Source organism: Conger conger, chromosome 12 (genome assembly GCF_963514075.1).
Source record: "Conger conger chromosome 12, fConCon1.1, whole genome shotgun sequence".
NCBI lineage: Eukaryota > Metazoa > Chordata > Actinopteri > Anguilliformes > Congridae > Conger > Conger conger.
The window spans coordinates 40,051,694-40,066,944 of record NC_083771.1 but is presented as its reverse complement, the minus strand read 5'-3'; the positions used below and the strand labels follow the sequence as shown (position 1 = coordinate 40,066,944).

Here is a 15,251-nt window from a genome sequence, read left to right as displayed (position 1 = left end):
TGAAGGACAAATCTATGTTTTCTTTTTTTTCCCACATAATAAATAGAAGAGCATTAGCAAGCTTAAGCTTCAATAAGCTGCTCACTGTGTTTTAAAGAAAATGTCCTGAAAGCAGTCCCAGCTTGCCTTTCAAAGGTAACCTCCCCTACATACATACATAAAATATGAAAATGCTCAATTATCACAGTCATAAATGACTCCATGAATCAAAATTAATGTCAAGGATTAAAAATGCTTCAATCATGAGTTATTGCTTCTGCAACAAGTAAACAACCATACAGCTGTGAAGTTAAAAAGGTAATAACATTCGATTTGGCTCAGTACTCCACAACTTTAGATTTCTAATTAAACAATTCATACGGGGCTAAAGCTTTTATTAAAGGATATTTTACGCATTTAGGCTTGCAAAACCAAGTGTACAGGTTACAAAACCGAGAGTACAGATTTTCACTCTGTTGAGATTACTTTATTTGTTTTTAAGTGGCGGAAATCCATTTTCAATGGGAGTCCATTGACAGTGTTTGTGCAATCACTAGATAAAGAAAACAAGTGGGTGGGTTTAGTTGATACATGCATATGCAACAATATTATATGATCTAAGGTGCCAGAGATGAGGTCTGGTATTGATCATAGGAGGTCACTATGAAAGACCTGATCTAAACAAGCTGATCTATACACAGATACCGTGCACAGGAAAAGGTGTACACTGTGTCCTCATTTCCCAGCATGTGAATGGAGACATTTCCTTCAGTGAACACTTTATTCTACAATTACAATATTCAGTGATTATCACTTCAGCTGCATTTTAGGATGAATAACCCAACATGATTCTGATGGCAAAACATGTAGTCATGCATCCAAACATTTTAGACATTATGCTGGTTTTTTTCCCAAATTCATGATTATGCTTGATTGATTTGTGTATTTAGGTAGCTCTATGGTTTCATTGGGGCATGAAGAGATAGCATGTATGCGAATATGTTTGCTACAACTTTTTCAATGTACTTTTTTGCACTGTGATTTATACTGGCTAAAACCTTTTCCAGATAGTTGAAAAGGCACTCCAAGGGCAATAACCAACATGATATACGCTAAAGAACGATCTGCGTCCAATGACCTGTCTGTTTTCATTATGTCAGTATGGCCAAATAACTTTGTGATTTTAGAAATGAGTGAAAAGAGCCTTGACAGGACATAGCATAAGGCTGGTTTTGTCTAGATAATAAAATTAATTGTGTTTTTATAAATCCTCAGACAGCACCACACACACTGGGATCCATGGTCCCATCATAGATGTGAAAACTCCACAAAATACAGCACTGAAATAATAAGCCATTGTTTCCTTTACCACACACAAGCAGAAGTGTTCAGATGTTAAAAGCCCTCTACAACATGCTGTAGTCCAGAGACCGATTAATTCATATCAGAATAACATTCCTTCCCTGACAGATTGTGTAAAATGACACAACAGAAGTTAGAAATTATAATCAGGAACAAATAAATATTTGGGAAATATTAATGTTTCATAAATAAATGCAGTCATGTTTAGTTGCAATTTCTACATGGTAAAGTGTATCAAAATCAAGTGTATAATAAAAATACGCTAAACAACAGGATGTGCACTTCAACCACATTTGAATTATTTGATCAGAAACCTAAAATTGTGGAATACATCAAAAGAAAAAAGAAAAAAAGGCTGTCAACCTCATGGAGCTCACTATGCCAGAGAATTTTGAGACCGCTCAGATTTTTTAAAAGACTTCAGCGAACACACAAAATATTGGTAAATATTGGACAAACAAATCGAGATGTGAATTAACAGTCCCTTACAAACAGTCCCCTATCACAGGAAACAAACACATCTGTTATTTTTATGTTGTCAAATCCATGCAGGACTTATATACTTACCGAATCATGTGCACAATGTATTAAATATTATAGGAAATAATATTGCAACACAATCATTGAATGTGTTTATAATGTGTGTTTTTTACAACTTCAAAATCCCATTTAAACCTTATGGTAATGAAACACCAGCTTACATTGTGATAAAGGGAGCAAATTAATGCAATAAAATCCTCATCACAAGATAAAAAAGAGTAGCATCACCTCACTGATTTTATGGGATTTGTCATGCAGACATCTCTAGGCTTCCCAGATAATAAAAAATGAAAACCAGCCTTTTTGCTTGTTATTACATAAGCCTTAGCTTTAATCTTTTGTTATCCTACACTTTTTGGCTCATCTCCTTCTCTGAGATGGGTATGTGTTCCTGTTTCCATAGTACCCTGATACTCTTTTCAGTGGGAACAATGCTCACAATGTTTGCTTACGTTATTCTCTGTTTTTTATTGGACAGGTATTTCCTGAGTGGGGTAGCTATCACTGCAGCTGAAGCCGATCTCACATTTCTGAAATCTGAGGGGTCTGCTCTCTCCGTTGATAGCAGGCTCTGAAGTAAAGGTCTTTGCTTACTCTGTCACAGTTAAGGAGGCTTCCTTTTACAATCTCAGATAGATGGAGACTGCAGTCTGTACAAGCATGCACACGGCAGATATCTTGGTACAATACGGGTGAACAGCTGCTGGTAGGTTGAGGTTACAGGTTGAAAAAGTCACACCACTATTCTTGAGGTATAGAATAACATGCTTACTGCCAACATTTATTTAACCCATAAATCACTGGAAGTATGCTAATATGCTCTGCTAATATGCTCAATTAAAAAAAGGATTATCATTATTACATTATATTATTGGCATTTGGCAGACGCTCTTATCCAGAGCGACATACAATTGATTAGACTAAGCAAGAGACAATCCTCCCCTGGAGCAATGCAGGGTTAAGGGCCTTGTTCAAGGGCCCAACGGCTGTGCGGAGATTATTGTGGCTACACCGGGACTAAACCACCAACCTTGTGTGTCCCAGTCATTTACCATAACCACGACGCTACAGGCTGCCCTATCAAGGATATTTTTCTATTGTGTAAATATTTGTCATTTTATAGATGGTGCTATAGGTGTGTGCAGTCAAAACTTAATATGAATGACAAGATTATTATAATTTGAATAAATAAATAATTTCAGGAAACAGCGCAAAGGAATCCCATGACAGGTTTTTGTGGTGTAATTACAGGGATGGTAAATGCAGATAGCTGAAGATTGTTTCCCGCATTTCCAAACTATGTCTGGCTCAGTGCCTGGAGAATCCCTTCGAGCAGTAGAGGATAGAACGTGTTGTATTCTGTACTCCAGTGTGGATCTGCCTTTAGACGGATTTAGTTACATTGTGCTGGGGCCACCTCAGGCTTTTCAGTTCAAATGTCCACCATAAAACAAGGAGAATTACTGTAGACAGAATCAGTATTCGCATTATGTTCAGTATGAAAATTATATCCAAATGATTTATTTATCTAGTGTATTAGAGAATAACCACAAATGGAAAAACCCAGTCTGCCAAGTTGTAGACAAATTCCTCAATGCATTGCTGATTATAATTGGGAATAATAATCATATTTTTTCTTGTAAGACAGGGCGTTACTACAATATCTTTTCCAAAAGGACAGCGCGTAGAGAAAAGGTGCTTCCTTTCCAAATTGTCATATTCTTATTGTGGAGCACTTCTGCGGGACACAGTCAACAGCATCCAGTATAAAACTCACCACAGGCCTAGCACAGGAATCCCAGCAGTGCACCTTGTGCCAACTGGCAGTGGAACTCTCTCTAGGGGGCTGTTCTTTGGAGAATGGGAATGGCAGAACCCAAGAGGGACTCCCACTTGACAGGAAACCTTGGATGTACATCAGTAAGCTAATTATACCTCTCGGGCACAGTGAAAGGCCGTCCAACTGGGATGCTGCCAATGTGTCACACAGCAGGAGCGTTGCATGAGAGGCGAAGGAGTAAGAGGAGCCAGAGCTGTCAATGAGGGACACATGTAGTACCAGCAGTCACTGAAAGCAGCACTTCACAGTGCAGACACAGCCTGCACACCCTTCTGTGAGCTATAACACCAATGTCACTGTTTACAAATGACTCATAAGGAGATAATCCCAAAAAGAACCCGGAGAACATAAACTCCACCTCAGCATTGTCAGCTCTGATTGGTCCTAAACTTGCGCCAGATTGAGCCAGAAAACGGAGCCAAAAATTGTACATTGTGTATTGTCTGGTGAGTAGCCTAGTAAATATTTGGCAGGACAAGCAGGTGGAGCATGCTATGTGTTATTTGGAGCACCGTTGCTGTGGTGTTTCAGCTTCTGATAAGTAGCCATTTTCAAAGTGCCAAACTAGTATGTAAACAAACTGACATCCCAAAACTTTGATAAGTCCCACATTACTTCTGTAAATGCATTTCCAAGTTGTTTACTGTGAAGTCTGTTCGGTTCACGTTTTATAAGTGAGGTCCAGTGAGTTATCGTCTATTTTTTTCGGCCTGAAGTTGAATAACAATATTCAGAAGATGAAATAAACGGAAAAGGAAACAACACTACAACAACTGTACACACCAAAAAAAACATTTCTTGATACATTGGCACATTTATTAAATATCAATGCAACAGCAGCAAACAATAATCTCACCCCCCTGACCCCATCGACAGTTACTTAGCTCTGGGACAAAGGAGAAGTTATGAACATAGCACATCTGAAAATGATTAGCTCTTCACTTCTTTACTTGTGTATCAATTAGTGGAGATCACCAGATGCTGCAGTGTAGTTCATCGGAGCTGAATCAGCATTGCTGAATGAAATGAAGAGGCAACAAATGTATAATGTTCAGGTTGATGCCATCTTGTAGTTGTAACAATAAAAAAATATAATGATGATCCTGTGCTTATGATTACCATAATGGGTGAACAAACTAGTCAGTATCAGTTAAACTGCCACCACACATAGTTGGATGCTGGATGTGAATAGCAAAGCAGTGATGGATTCATTAACTCTGGACAGCATGGTGAATCAGATGCAACCTGAGGGCTATAAAACCCCACTAAGCCAATGCAGGTCTAAAACACGTGTGTGGATATGCATGTCTAGAGGGCAATAACATAAGGTACCCCTAAATGCCAGTGGCTAAGACTGTAAACTTTTAGCTGTCACTAGGGGACAGGCCTGCCATCTCTTGTTTCAGTGGGGGGAATAAAAATATTCAGAATTGCTCAACACTTGCAACTCATTTTAAATGGAAATGACCTATTTAAGGGGCAATACATGTTTACAAAAGAACATGTTCTGAACATTAATCTTGAGATTAATTTCAGAGCACTGATAGATTAATTAAGGACAAAATCAAATAAAATGTGAAATGAACATGAAACATTAAAATCCAGGAGTGACAGTTGATTAAATGATGATGAAATCTTTTTGAAAAATATATATTTTTTGTGTTCGTATAAAGATTGACGATGATGATGGAACAGCATTTAATGTGTGAAATGCAAAAGGGGCACAGCGCTTTCCCAGAGACTCTTTCGCACATTCGCTGTACGTCTCTACAGTACAGCTCATTTCCACAGATGCCCGTGGTTCTGGAATGTGAGCGGGGATGATTTTAGGGCGATTTGTCGGACTCTTTTCTCTGCACTTGCTTTCTTTGGCCCCTAATCTCCCTAATTGCGATGGGGCTCCTGGAGCCCTGCCAGGTCTGCAGGCCCCGGCCATATGCTGAGGTGAGAATGTCACAGGAGCTGGGGGAGAGAAGTACGCGTCGGGCGCTCTTACGGCTGGAACATGTCATTTTAACACTTTTCAAATATTAACAATGTTTAAGATGGTGACAAGAGCGCAGCAATGTCAACACAGAGAGGGAATTTTCTATTACACTAAGCTGGAATGATTACATTCGCAAACTTTTTTTGACAGACATTTTCTCATAATTATTTGTTGCATTCCCCTTAATTGTCCAAAAAAATTAAAACAACTCTTTCTGTGAAAATTTTCTAAATGAACCTACATATCTTGTGTCTCAACATCTTGTCCCTATTCACATGGCACTGCCACTGTATACTCAATTATTATTATATGAGTAAAAGGTAATACAATGCAGACATAACTGATTTTCTTTTCTTTTTGTTGAGCAAAGTTAGGGAACTTAAGGTCACATATCTGTGGGAGGCTATGTATTTATTGGCATAGCCATATGCACTTGGTCATGTTTGTCCAACTGCAACAGCATGGAAGGCCCTTAGGCTTATATAAATAGACACAAATACTGAATGGAGATGTAGCAATGCATGTGTTATAACAGCTGCTGTCTCACTGTCTAGGGAGTAAACAGACTCATATAGTGTCCTTTCCTCTCTGCTATCAGTTGCTAGTGACAGACACAGCTGATACCTTTATTGAGGGGGCAGCCCGAGCCAATAATCTGTTATTCCGTTTCTATTCTAATCTGTTCTCCAGAATATGTAGTTATTTGAGGAAATAAAAGTTAAGCAAAAAAAAGAAAAAAGAAAAAAGGATACCCTAGATTTTTCTAGCCTCTTGGGGGGGGGGGGGGTTATCTTTTTTGAAATCACCCTTCAAAAATCCAAAGAGAGGAAGCTCTGAGCTCATTTCCTGTCGTCGGATATTTCCTCATGCAACATCCACGCTTTCCCTTGCTTTCATAAATCCTGATATCATCAGAAAATCTGCCTGTCTTTTGAGTCTTGGTCGTAGTAGATTGTCCAGCAGGATAATGACTCCAAACATACATCACATGTACCCATGGTCTGAACTGAAGAGGGACGTATCCCAAAGATATCAATGATTCTGAAAAGTTCTGCATGGAGCCTGGAGGAATGGTCAGAAATCCCTCCAAAAGTGTTCTCTAACTTTATACAAAAGTATAGGAAACACCATCATGGCTGTCATTTTTGCCAGGAGTGTTTGAATTTGAAATCTTTTTTTTTTCTGCTTGCTTCCATTGTATCATTAATAAAGCACACTGCTTTACATATGTTGGAAAATAAAGCTGTTGTCAATAACTGTATTATTGTTTGGTTTACAGCACTTTTTGTGCATATTTATCAATAATTCTGGAGCCCACTATATGCAATCCCAGCTAATCAGGTTTTCTTCTTGACAGTAGGACATTAGCATAAAAATGATATAGCAGTTGGAATATAATTAGTTCCTCTATCGCCCTAAACAATGTTGTTGTCGAAACACTAAATAGTATCTCAGATGTAAGTTAAATGAGGCACAAGAATACTGCTCACTGGATACAAATAATCCAGTCAAATAATTGCAATGCCCATGCAGAAACACACAAACATGATGCTGTTCCTAACGTGTAATTCAAGAAAATCCCTCTAAAGATTTTTTCCTTCCCTTACCTTCTGTTTCTTACATCATAGAGCTATTTGTGTGCTTACCTGTAGTGTGTATGTATAATCATGAAGATTCAAGGTATCAGTAGTGCTATTCAGTCAATAGCTTAAGCAGTACAATATAATCAAAATAATTGTTTAACCAGAAACATAGATATGGTCATTATGAAATCTGTTTGTTGTGGAATGTGTGAAAATTTTCTCCAAACTCCCTGCGGAAGGATAGTGTTTCCTGGCATCCATCATTTCTGACGTGCGATGTCAAGAAACTGCCAATAACGTCCGCTTTGCCCATCCATGACTGACATTGACTGCATTGTGTTCTGAGAAGTCTCAATGGTTGGCCTAAAGGTACGTCCCAGGAAGCAGAATGGTACTTAGAACACAAGCCCCTTTGTACCCTCCTCCCCCTCTAGCCACTGTATCAACTTTAAAAAACTGAGGAGTGCATTCATGTGTGAACTTGCACAAGATCATTTTACTCCCATGCAGGCCTAGAGTCACAAAAGCACGAAAGTGTATGCATGACCAAAGGGAAGCAAGACCCCTGGAGCAAAATCTGTCATAGTTTTAGAGGGTCCGGTCAGTGTTGACAAATACATTGGGGAGGAACCACTGTCAAAAACGATGATTTTGGTTCCATGTGTCAATCTTGATATTGTTTTATATTTTACTTCTAGAACTAATATAGTTTCATATAATCGTTATAAATAGTTAATTTAGATGATAATATAGCACACGGTAAGGTACTCAAAGCATAAAATGCGCTTATGATAGCATCTTTTATGATTACATTCCTCCACGGTTTTAAAAAGGACCTGCCCATGTTATACGTCTTTTTAAAGACTGTTTCCCGGAAAACCTATCTATTGTAAATCTATTGTTATTTCCTTTGTCCTCACTGTGAGGGAGGGTTGAATACACGCGGGGAAATTGAATGTATTCGTTTTCATTGGCTAGTATCTTGTAAATATCCCTTCTGGCGTTAGTGATTGGTTTAAACGCGTCACGTGATCTGAATTGTACTTCCTGCTTAGCATTGACTGGAGAGAAGGTGATGGAGAAAGAGTGAAGTGTAGCAATTTTTGGAGCAAAAACGTGAGACCAGAACGCGAAAACAATGAATTTTAGAGACAGGCTTGTTAATAAAAGAAAGCAGCGAAAAAGGCGAATGCAACAGCTTGGTGCTAGGGCTAAAATTGGGGGGAGAAATAGAGCAAACCAAGACATTAGACGACGAAGTCGCCGGACCGTCACAGCTAAGTGCTTCACGGTACACCGTGGAGACTAGTGGAGAATGCAATCGCTAACGCGACTCCAGAAGCAACAGCTGATGAACCAGCAAGCCACCAGCAATTGCTTTTGTTCCACATCACTCAGTTGAATACACGAATCAGTGAGTTGATCTGCCCAAATTGTTGAAACGACAAATTAAAAGTGTCAATTGGTTTTTGCAGTTGTGTAATGCTGGAGTGGGGTGGCGCTGACTGCAAAAACAAATACCGCCGAAGTATTTACACGTCATCTCGCCTCCAAGATCAAGGAAATGACGCTTTTGGCATCAACATCATGATGGTGCTTTTAGCCCACGAACTGGGTCTGGGGTACTAAGCATTGCTCTAAATAGGCAAGGTCCTTGTTGTGCCAACACTGAAGCTAAACGCCTATCAGAAACATGGTAGGAAAGTGACTGGTAAGACTGCATTCTTTTTATTTTATTGTGTTTAATTGTGACTGTTTTTCATCGCATTCATTTCGTGTAATTGTGTTTTTTATAATTTTTTTGCACAATGTCATGTGTACTGTAAAGCAATTTGAGATGCAAATGAAAAGCGCTTGTTTATAAATAACATGTATTATTTATTATGATTAGTGCATATGACAGTAAGGTTGTTCATTCGAAGGGCATAGTCTGTTTTTACTGGTGTGTAATTTCAAATAAACAAATAAACAATGTATAGCCTGTACTTTCACTTATATTTGTCTCAATTAATTGGTTAACATTTTAGATTCATATGTGTAGGCATTTATAGACTTTTACCCCTCCTGTTCCATGGCTTTACTGGAACATGGAAGTTACTTGCACAGTCCTCAGAATGTGCTTCCCTCCGCTTCTTTTTAGTTGCTGAGATTCAGCGAAGGTTGGCATCTCTCGACAACGCAGCTGAGAGAATAAGGAGTGCGCATGCTGATCTGGATCCTGCTGCACTCTATGTCAGCAGGCCATTATTTTCTCTCCACGGAGGTAGGGAAACAGCTGGTACCAGTGTACCATCGGATGACGGGAGACAATCTCCTAAAAAGAATGCAGCATGGCAATCATCTGGTCATCTGGTCCCGATGCCCAAAAACTGTGTTTGTAGGCAAGGGCCGGGTGGAAGCAGCAGTTGGCATGGCAGTGGCCACTTTTAATGAGGGTGCTACTGCTATAACTGCAGTGATGGACAAACTGTGGCTAGAAAGCGCCATGGTCACACTAGAGTCTGGCGGAGGATAAGCATTGCATTGCCAATGCTGATGCTGTGTCATGTGAGAGCGCAAAAAGGAACAACTAAAAAAAGGAACAACTAAAAAAATTAAGTGACACCAGCAACAGCTAGAAGAAGGCCTCACCTATGGGGCAGGCATAGCTGACTGACATGGAGTGGGTTCCCTCACCGGTCACTTTCTTGTTCATGTTCCATGTTTCTTGTTGTTGTTTGATGTAGGTTCATATTTATATTGCAACATGTTCAATTAGATTTTTTGTCTTTTTTTTTTAAAATCCTAATCAGTTTTTCTAAATGTATTTTCTATTTTTATGGTATTTTTTGAGCTTAAAGTAAGTGTTGTTAGCCTTTTTCTTCATTCACATTTGTGGGAAATGCATGTTTTTACCTTTACCAATCTTTAACAGCCATTTTCTCAAAATTATATTTCCCATACGGTATTCAATTTCTCAACTTTAACAGTAGATACAGCTACATAATTTTACATACTGCTTCTTAAGTGTAATATCTAGTGCATGTCAGAGGTTTCTTTTGATACGTTTAGGTTTTTTTTTCATTTTATGTGGCATTTTATCAGTACAAATAGGTCAATTTATTTTATTTTTTTCAGCATGTACGTGTTGTTTTTGGAATAATTTATTAATATATATATATATATATATATATTGACAAAAACCTCTGACAAACACCAACTATTAAGCTAATAGCTAATTTGCATATATAAAAAATAAAAAATCATAATCCAAAAAAACCTTGTATTTGTGTGTTTATTCAAGTGGTAAAATAATAGTTTTTTTCCTATTAAGGGGTGGTTCCCAACAGATGCATTTTCCAGAAATGGAAATGACTTAGGTTTAATTTGTGGATGAAGTGTTTGAGACCATCAAAACAGGTTTCACACTTATTGGCACCCCTGGTTTAATACTTTGTGCAACCACCCCTGGCAGCCGTCTGTCTTTTCCTATAATTTGTCATATTAATATAAGGGAAAACATTTGTAGGGTTACCGCACTCAGTATAATAAACTCATAGCGGGAAATAGAGCTTCCCACATGGGGGATTTTCATATGGATTGAGAGTAAATCCTCAATCACAATCCCCGCTGAATGTTTTTTAAGGTTATACAGTAATAGATCAGGAGGAAATTATTTCACAAACTTTTAATAGGCTGTGACAAAAAAAAGATTACATAGAAACAGCTGTCTTAATAAGGACTAGTCCATGAAGACTAGTATGTGCTCCCTTCCTGATTTCCCCTATAACTGTATATTTCACTGAATGGTTTCAGATCATGCATGATCTGCTCATTTCAGGTCTTGCCATGGAATCTCTACTGGGTTCAAGTCACGACTTTGACTAGTCCACTCCAAAACAGAGCAGAATTCATGGTCCCTCCAATAATGGCAGTTCATCCAGGTACCAAGGTGGCAAAGCATCCCCACACCATCACATTACCATCACCATGTTTGACTGCTGGTATGATCTATGACATTCCTACAGTGAAATTCTGTATTTGCTTCACGCCAGACATAATGGGACCTGCCCCGTCCAACTTCCACATTTGACTCATCTGTCCGTAGAACGTTATTCAAAAGGCTTGGAGATCATACAGGTGTTTTTATGCAAATGTAAGCCAAGCATTGATGTTTCTTTTGTTTTACCAATGGCTTCCGCCTTGCTACTCTCACATGAATCCCATTTCTGTCCAGTTTCTTTCTTATTATGGAGTCATGAATACTGACCGTAGCTGGGGCTAGAGCTGGGGCCATTCTTTGGATATTTTGTGACTTCCCGGATGAGTTGTGGCTGTGGCTGGTCACTCCGGGGAGATTCACCACCGTTTCAGTCGGAGATAATAGCTCTCACGGTGGTTCCGAGTCTCGGAGCCTTAAGGCTTTGTGACCCTTTACAGACTGATATATTGCAACAACTTGTTTTCCTAATCTCTTCTGGAATTTCCTTTGATCGTGGCATAGTGTGCTTGTAGAAACTTTGTGGTGACTACTTCACTCTGATGGTAATGCTCAATATGAGTAAGGTTTAGATTCAAGAGGGATGGCTGCACTCAAGCCTGGCCGTATTTAACCAATTTAATCTAATTCTCTATTAAATTTGGTTAATTAGTTGATTGAGTTACTATGGCGGCAATGACTTTTTCACAGGAGCGATTCATTAGATAAATTAAATAATAGTTTTAAAAATGTGTTTAGTATTACTTTTGGTCCAGTAGCATTATAGCTGCTATAACTCATTGCGAGTAAAATAGTATTATCTGGGAGGTATATTTCTACAGTTTAGCCTTACCTAAACTGCATTACCTTGATTGGACACACGCACACACACTTTCCGTATTCTTGGCTTTCATCCAGGGCTTGGAGTGTTCTGAAGAGTTTTGCCCATGACCTTTTTGAAAAACATATATTTTCTTGAAAGATAAAGCTGCCAGAAAAGAAATCCTTATAGGTCATAGCTTGTTGTAATTTCATCAAAGTAAACGAAAAAAAAAAAAAAAAACATGGATATTTTACCAATGCATAAATATTGTTATCCGTCTGGTCGACATTCTTCTACTCCCTCCTCCTGTGCTAGTACTCTTCACAGAATTCCAAAGTTTGGCTCCACCCCCATATACCCGCCCTTGGTCAACGTAGAAATTTACAACAACTGGCTGAACCAATGAGGGAATGCTAACCTTTCGTTTTGGGGGTTCAGTCAGTGGAGAAAAAAAATGCACCAGAAAGAACGAAGTCATTTAATACGAAGCATGATGTTTTGCTTAGGACATTCGCTGTCCACATACACAAGATAAAAGTTAAATATGGGATGCTGCGAATAAGATAACTTATTATCGAATTGACGAGGACGATACGCTTGGAGTGGTTTTGCTTAAAGTTGAGGAACACGTCGAGTCTGTCGGATTTGTGCATCCCTTGGAAACACAACAGAGCTGCATAAGAGACACTGGATGTTGAGCACCAGGGCAAGGAGAAACTCAGATGCCGAAACCAATGTAAGGACTAGGCTACTGCCACATTTCGCATGTCTCATTATGGAAGTAGCTCAGATTTTTATTTTCAAAGTAGCAATTGATGAGAGGCTGGTACGCGACTTTGTAACCAACTACTGTGGCTAACTAGCTACTTCTACATTCCTTTAGCCAACTTGTAGTCTGCGGAACGAACGGCTTTCCAAAAAAAAAAAAGAAATTCGGATTCCATGGATTTCCCCAGAAAACGTGTCCCTCTACAACACTTGGATTTTTTTGCCGAATAAAGTGGAGCGTGACAGCCTTATGTTGAAGTCTGAAATACCATTTACCTCATCTCTTCTGCCATCACGATGGCACATTTTGGTAGTTTTAGTATACAGTACTGTTGTCGGTTGATTTGGCCGTTATTGTGCATGTTCGTAACGTTCGGCTACATCTCGGTTGCCACTCCATCACATGGTCGCCGGTTGGTTTGTTGGCAGGCGATCATGAAGTGTCAAGGAGAAGCAGAATGCCACTATGCATACGAACAGTATATGCACGCATGTGCGCCGGTAATAATGGGAGAGAAAATGAAGTGTCCCAGCCACTGTATTTCATCCCTTATTCAGCTCAATCAAACAAAAAATGGACCATCTCTAGAGGACTGTGACTGCGCTACGGATGCGATCTGCAGAAATACAAAACGGGCAATTGAGCCTTGCTTGCCTAAGACTAGCACCATGGGCTGCACTGAAGCCCGGCGCCAGTGCGAGAGAGACTCCCAGTGTAGCGGTGCTATGCGCGATTATTTAATTCACTGTGGTAAACTTTTCAGTGGGGTAAGGTGTACGGACGCATGTCGGAATGTGATTTACAACATGCGCAGCATACCTAAAGCTGCACTCTTGGATACTTGCGTGTGTGACGGAACAGAAAGGACCATATGCGAGTATGTAAAAATAAGCATGAAAACTCTTTGCTTTGACTCTCCTGATAAATATGTTGGCAGCGGATTTTCTGATTCGGAGCAAGATGACGAAGATTATTACATGGCTACGGAATACCCCGTGTACGAGGAAAATACAGGTAGTTTTAACGGACCCCTTACTGTTTTGACTATGGGGGCATCCATTTTGGTTCTATTCTCCCAGCTCTAATCATCGAGGTTAATCATCGACCAGAAGAATATGTTTGACTTTTGTCAACTTTTGTCATTCAGCTGTGCAATAGCAGATCAGTGTTTTGACTCCAAAGAGTATGAACTCACCTTTCCGTTTATTATTAATTTCCCAGGGAGCCATATGAGTTTTTATATCGATTGAAAGCTGGCATCTTTAATTTCTATGCATTCATACAGCTTCACGCCCCTTGCTGTAATGATAATGGCTCTATTGGTAAATAGAAGCAACACTAAAGCCTTATCAGTATGTCCTGCAAGACCCAAACGTAAATAAGTCAATACTACTGCATGGAAGTACATGTATTTGTTTAAGAAGCCCTGAAAATGATCACATTTACCTATTGGTTCAAAGCTGGAAGAAATGGGACATGACAGGAAATACCTACACAATTGTGTTTATTTAGTTTGTGTCCAACCGATGCATTGTTCAAAAAGAAAGCTATGCAACACTTCACGCATCATACATCATGGTTTGAAACTTCTTTTGTAAATTTGCCTTCAATGAATTCAGAGATAAGCATTTCATTTTTATAAAGACCATGTGATGCTTGATTTTTTGCATAGTAGCTTGGGTTGCACATATGCAACATGCTACCTTCTTACATCAGAATATTGTGTTCATCTTAATAATTTTAATTGCTGATGAATCAGAATGAAATGCAAGCATTAACATTTAAAGGGAAAGTAATTTTTTATGAGAAAAAAAAGAACTGTGCTGTATATCAAGAACAGTTTTTCAGAGATAATTGTATGATTGTGCTGTTTTTTTAAATTAGAGCATCCACTGACCAGAAATGTCTAAAATCCACTGTATGACTGTATGGTGCATGTAATGAATGCTTGAAAGTTTTGCAAGTTTTAGCTGAGCATACTTGACTGCTTTTTATGTTTAATGCCATGTAAATAATTTCTCAATATAAATGTTTATGTTTCTTATTAAACTGGATAAAAATTACTCTGTTCAGCAGTGCACTTTGTTTTGTGCCAATCTCTACTGGAGAAGGTCTTCTGGATGCATTCAAAACCAAGAGACTTGTTTTACTAATGCAGTACCAATATTTGCTGAAGGCATAAACCTTTATAAATTTTGGGTACAGATGGAAATGGGGTAACTGTTCTCTTGAACAGTTAATACTCCAATCATGAATATGATTAGGTTAATCAACAAGGTGGAGACAGCCCAAATAAGCTTTGCTGCAATGATGTACGTGTAAACCACGCTGTCTGAACTAGAGTTGTGTGTCAATACCCTGATGAGTACTACATAGTTATGAATGAATGATGGCAGCATTTCTTAATGTA

The 15,251-nt window shown here is 38.8% G+C and overlaps 1 protein-coding gene across 1 annotated transcript; it reads left to right on the top strand.

Moving 5' to 3' along the window:
• The first annotated feature begins 12,515 nt into the window (after nt 1-12,515).
• Nucleotides 12,516-14,885, top strand: LOC133142552 (growth arrest-specific protein 1-like). The gene has a single exon (XM_061263827.1). The coding sequence runs from the start codon at nt 13,138-13,140 to the stop codon at nt 13,924-13,926; it is 789 nt and encodes a 262-aa protein (XP_061119811.1). The 5' UTR covers nt 12,516-13,137; the 3' UTR covers nt 13,927-14,885.
• Nucleotides 14,886-15,251: the final 366 nt, after the last annotated feature.

What these genes read in the sequence shown, in the direction of transcription:
- LOC133142552 (XM_061263827.1), top strand. Translation starts at nt 13,138, where the DNA reads ATGGCACATTTTGGTAGTTTTAGTATACAGTACTGTTGTCGGTTGATT.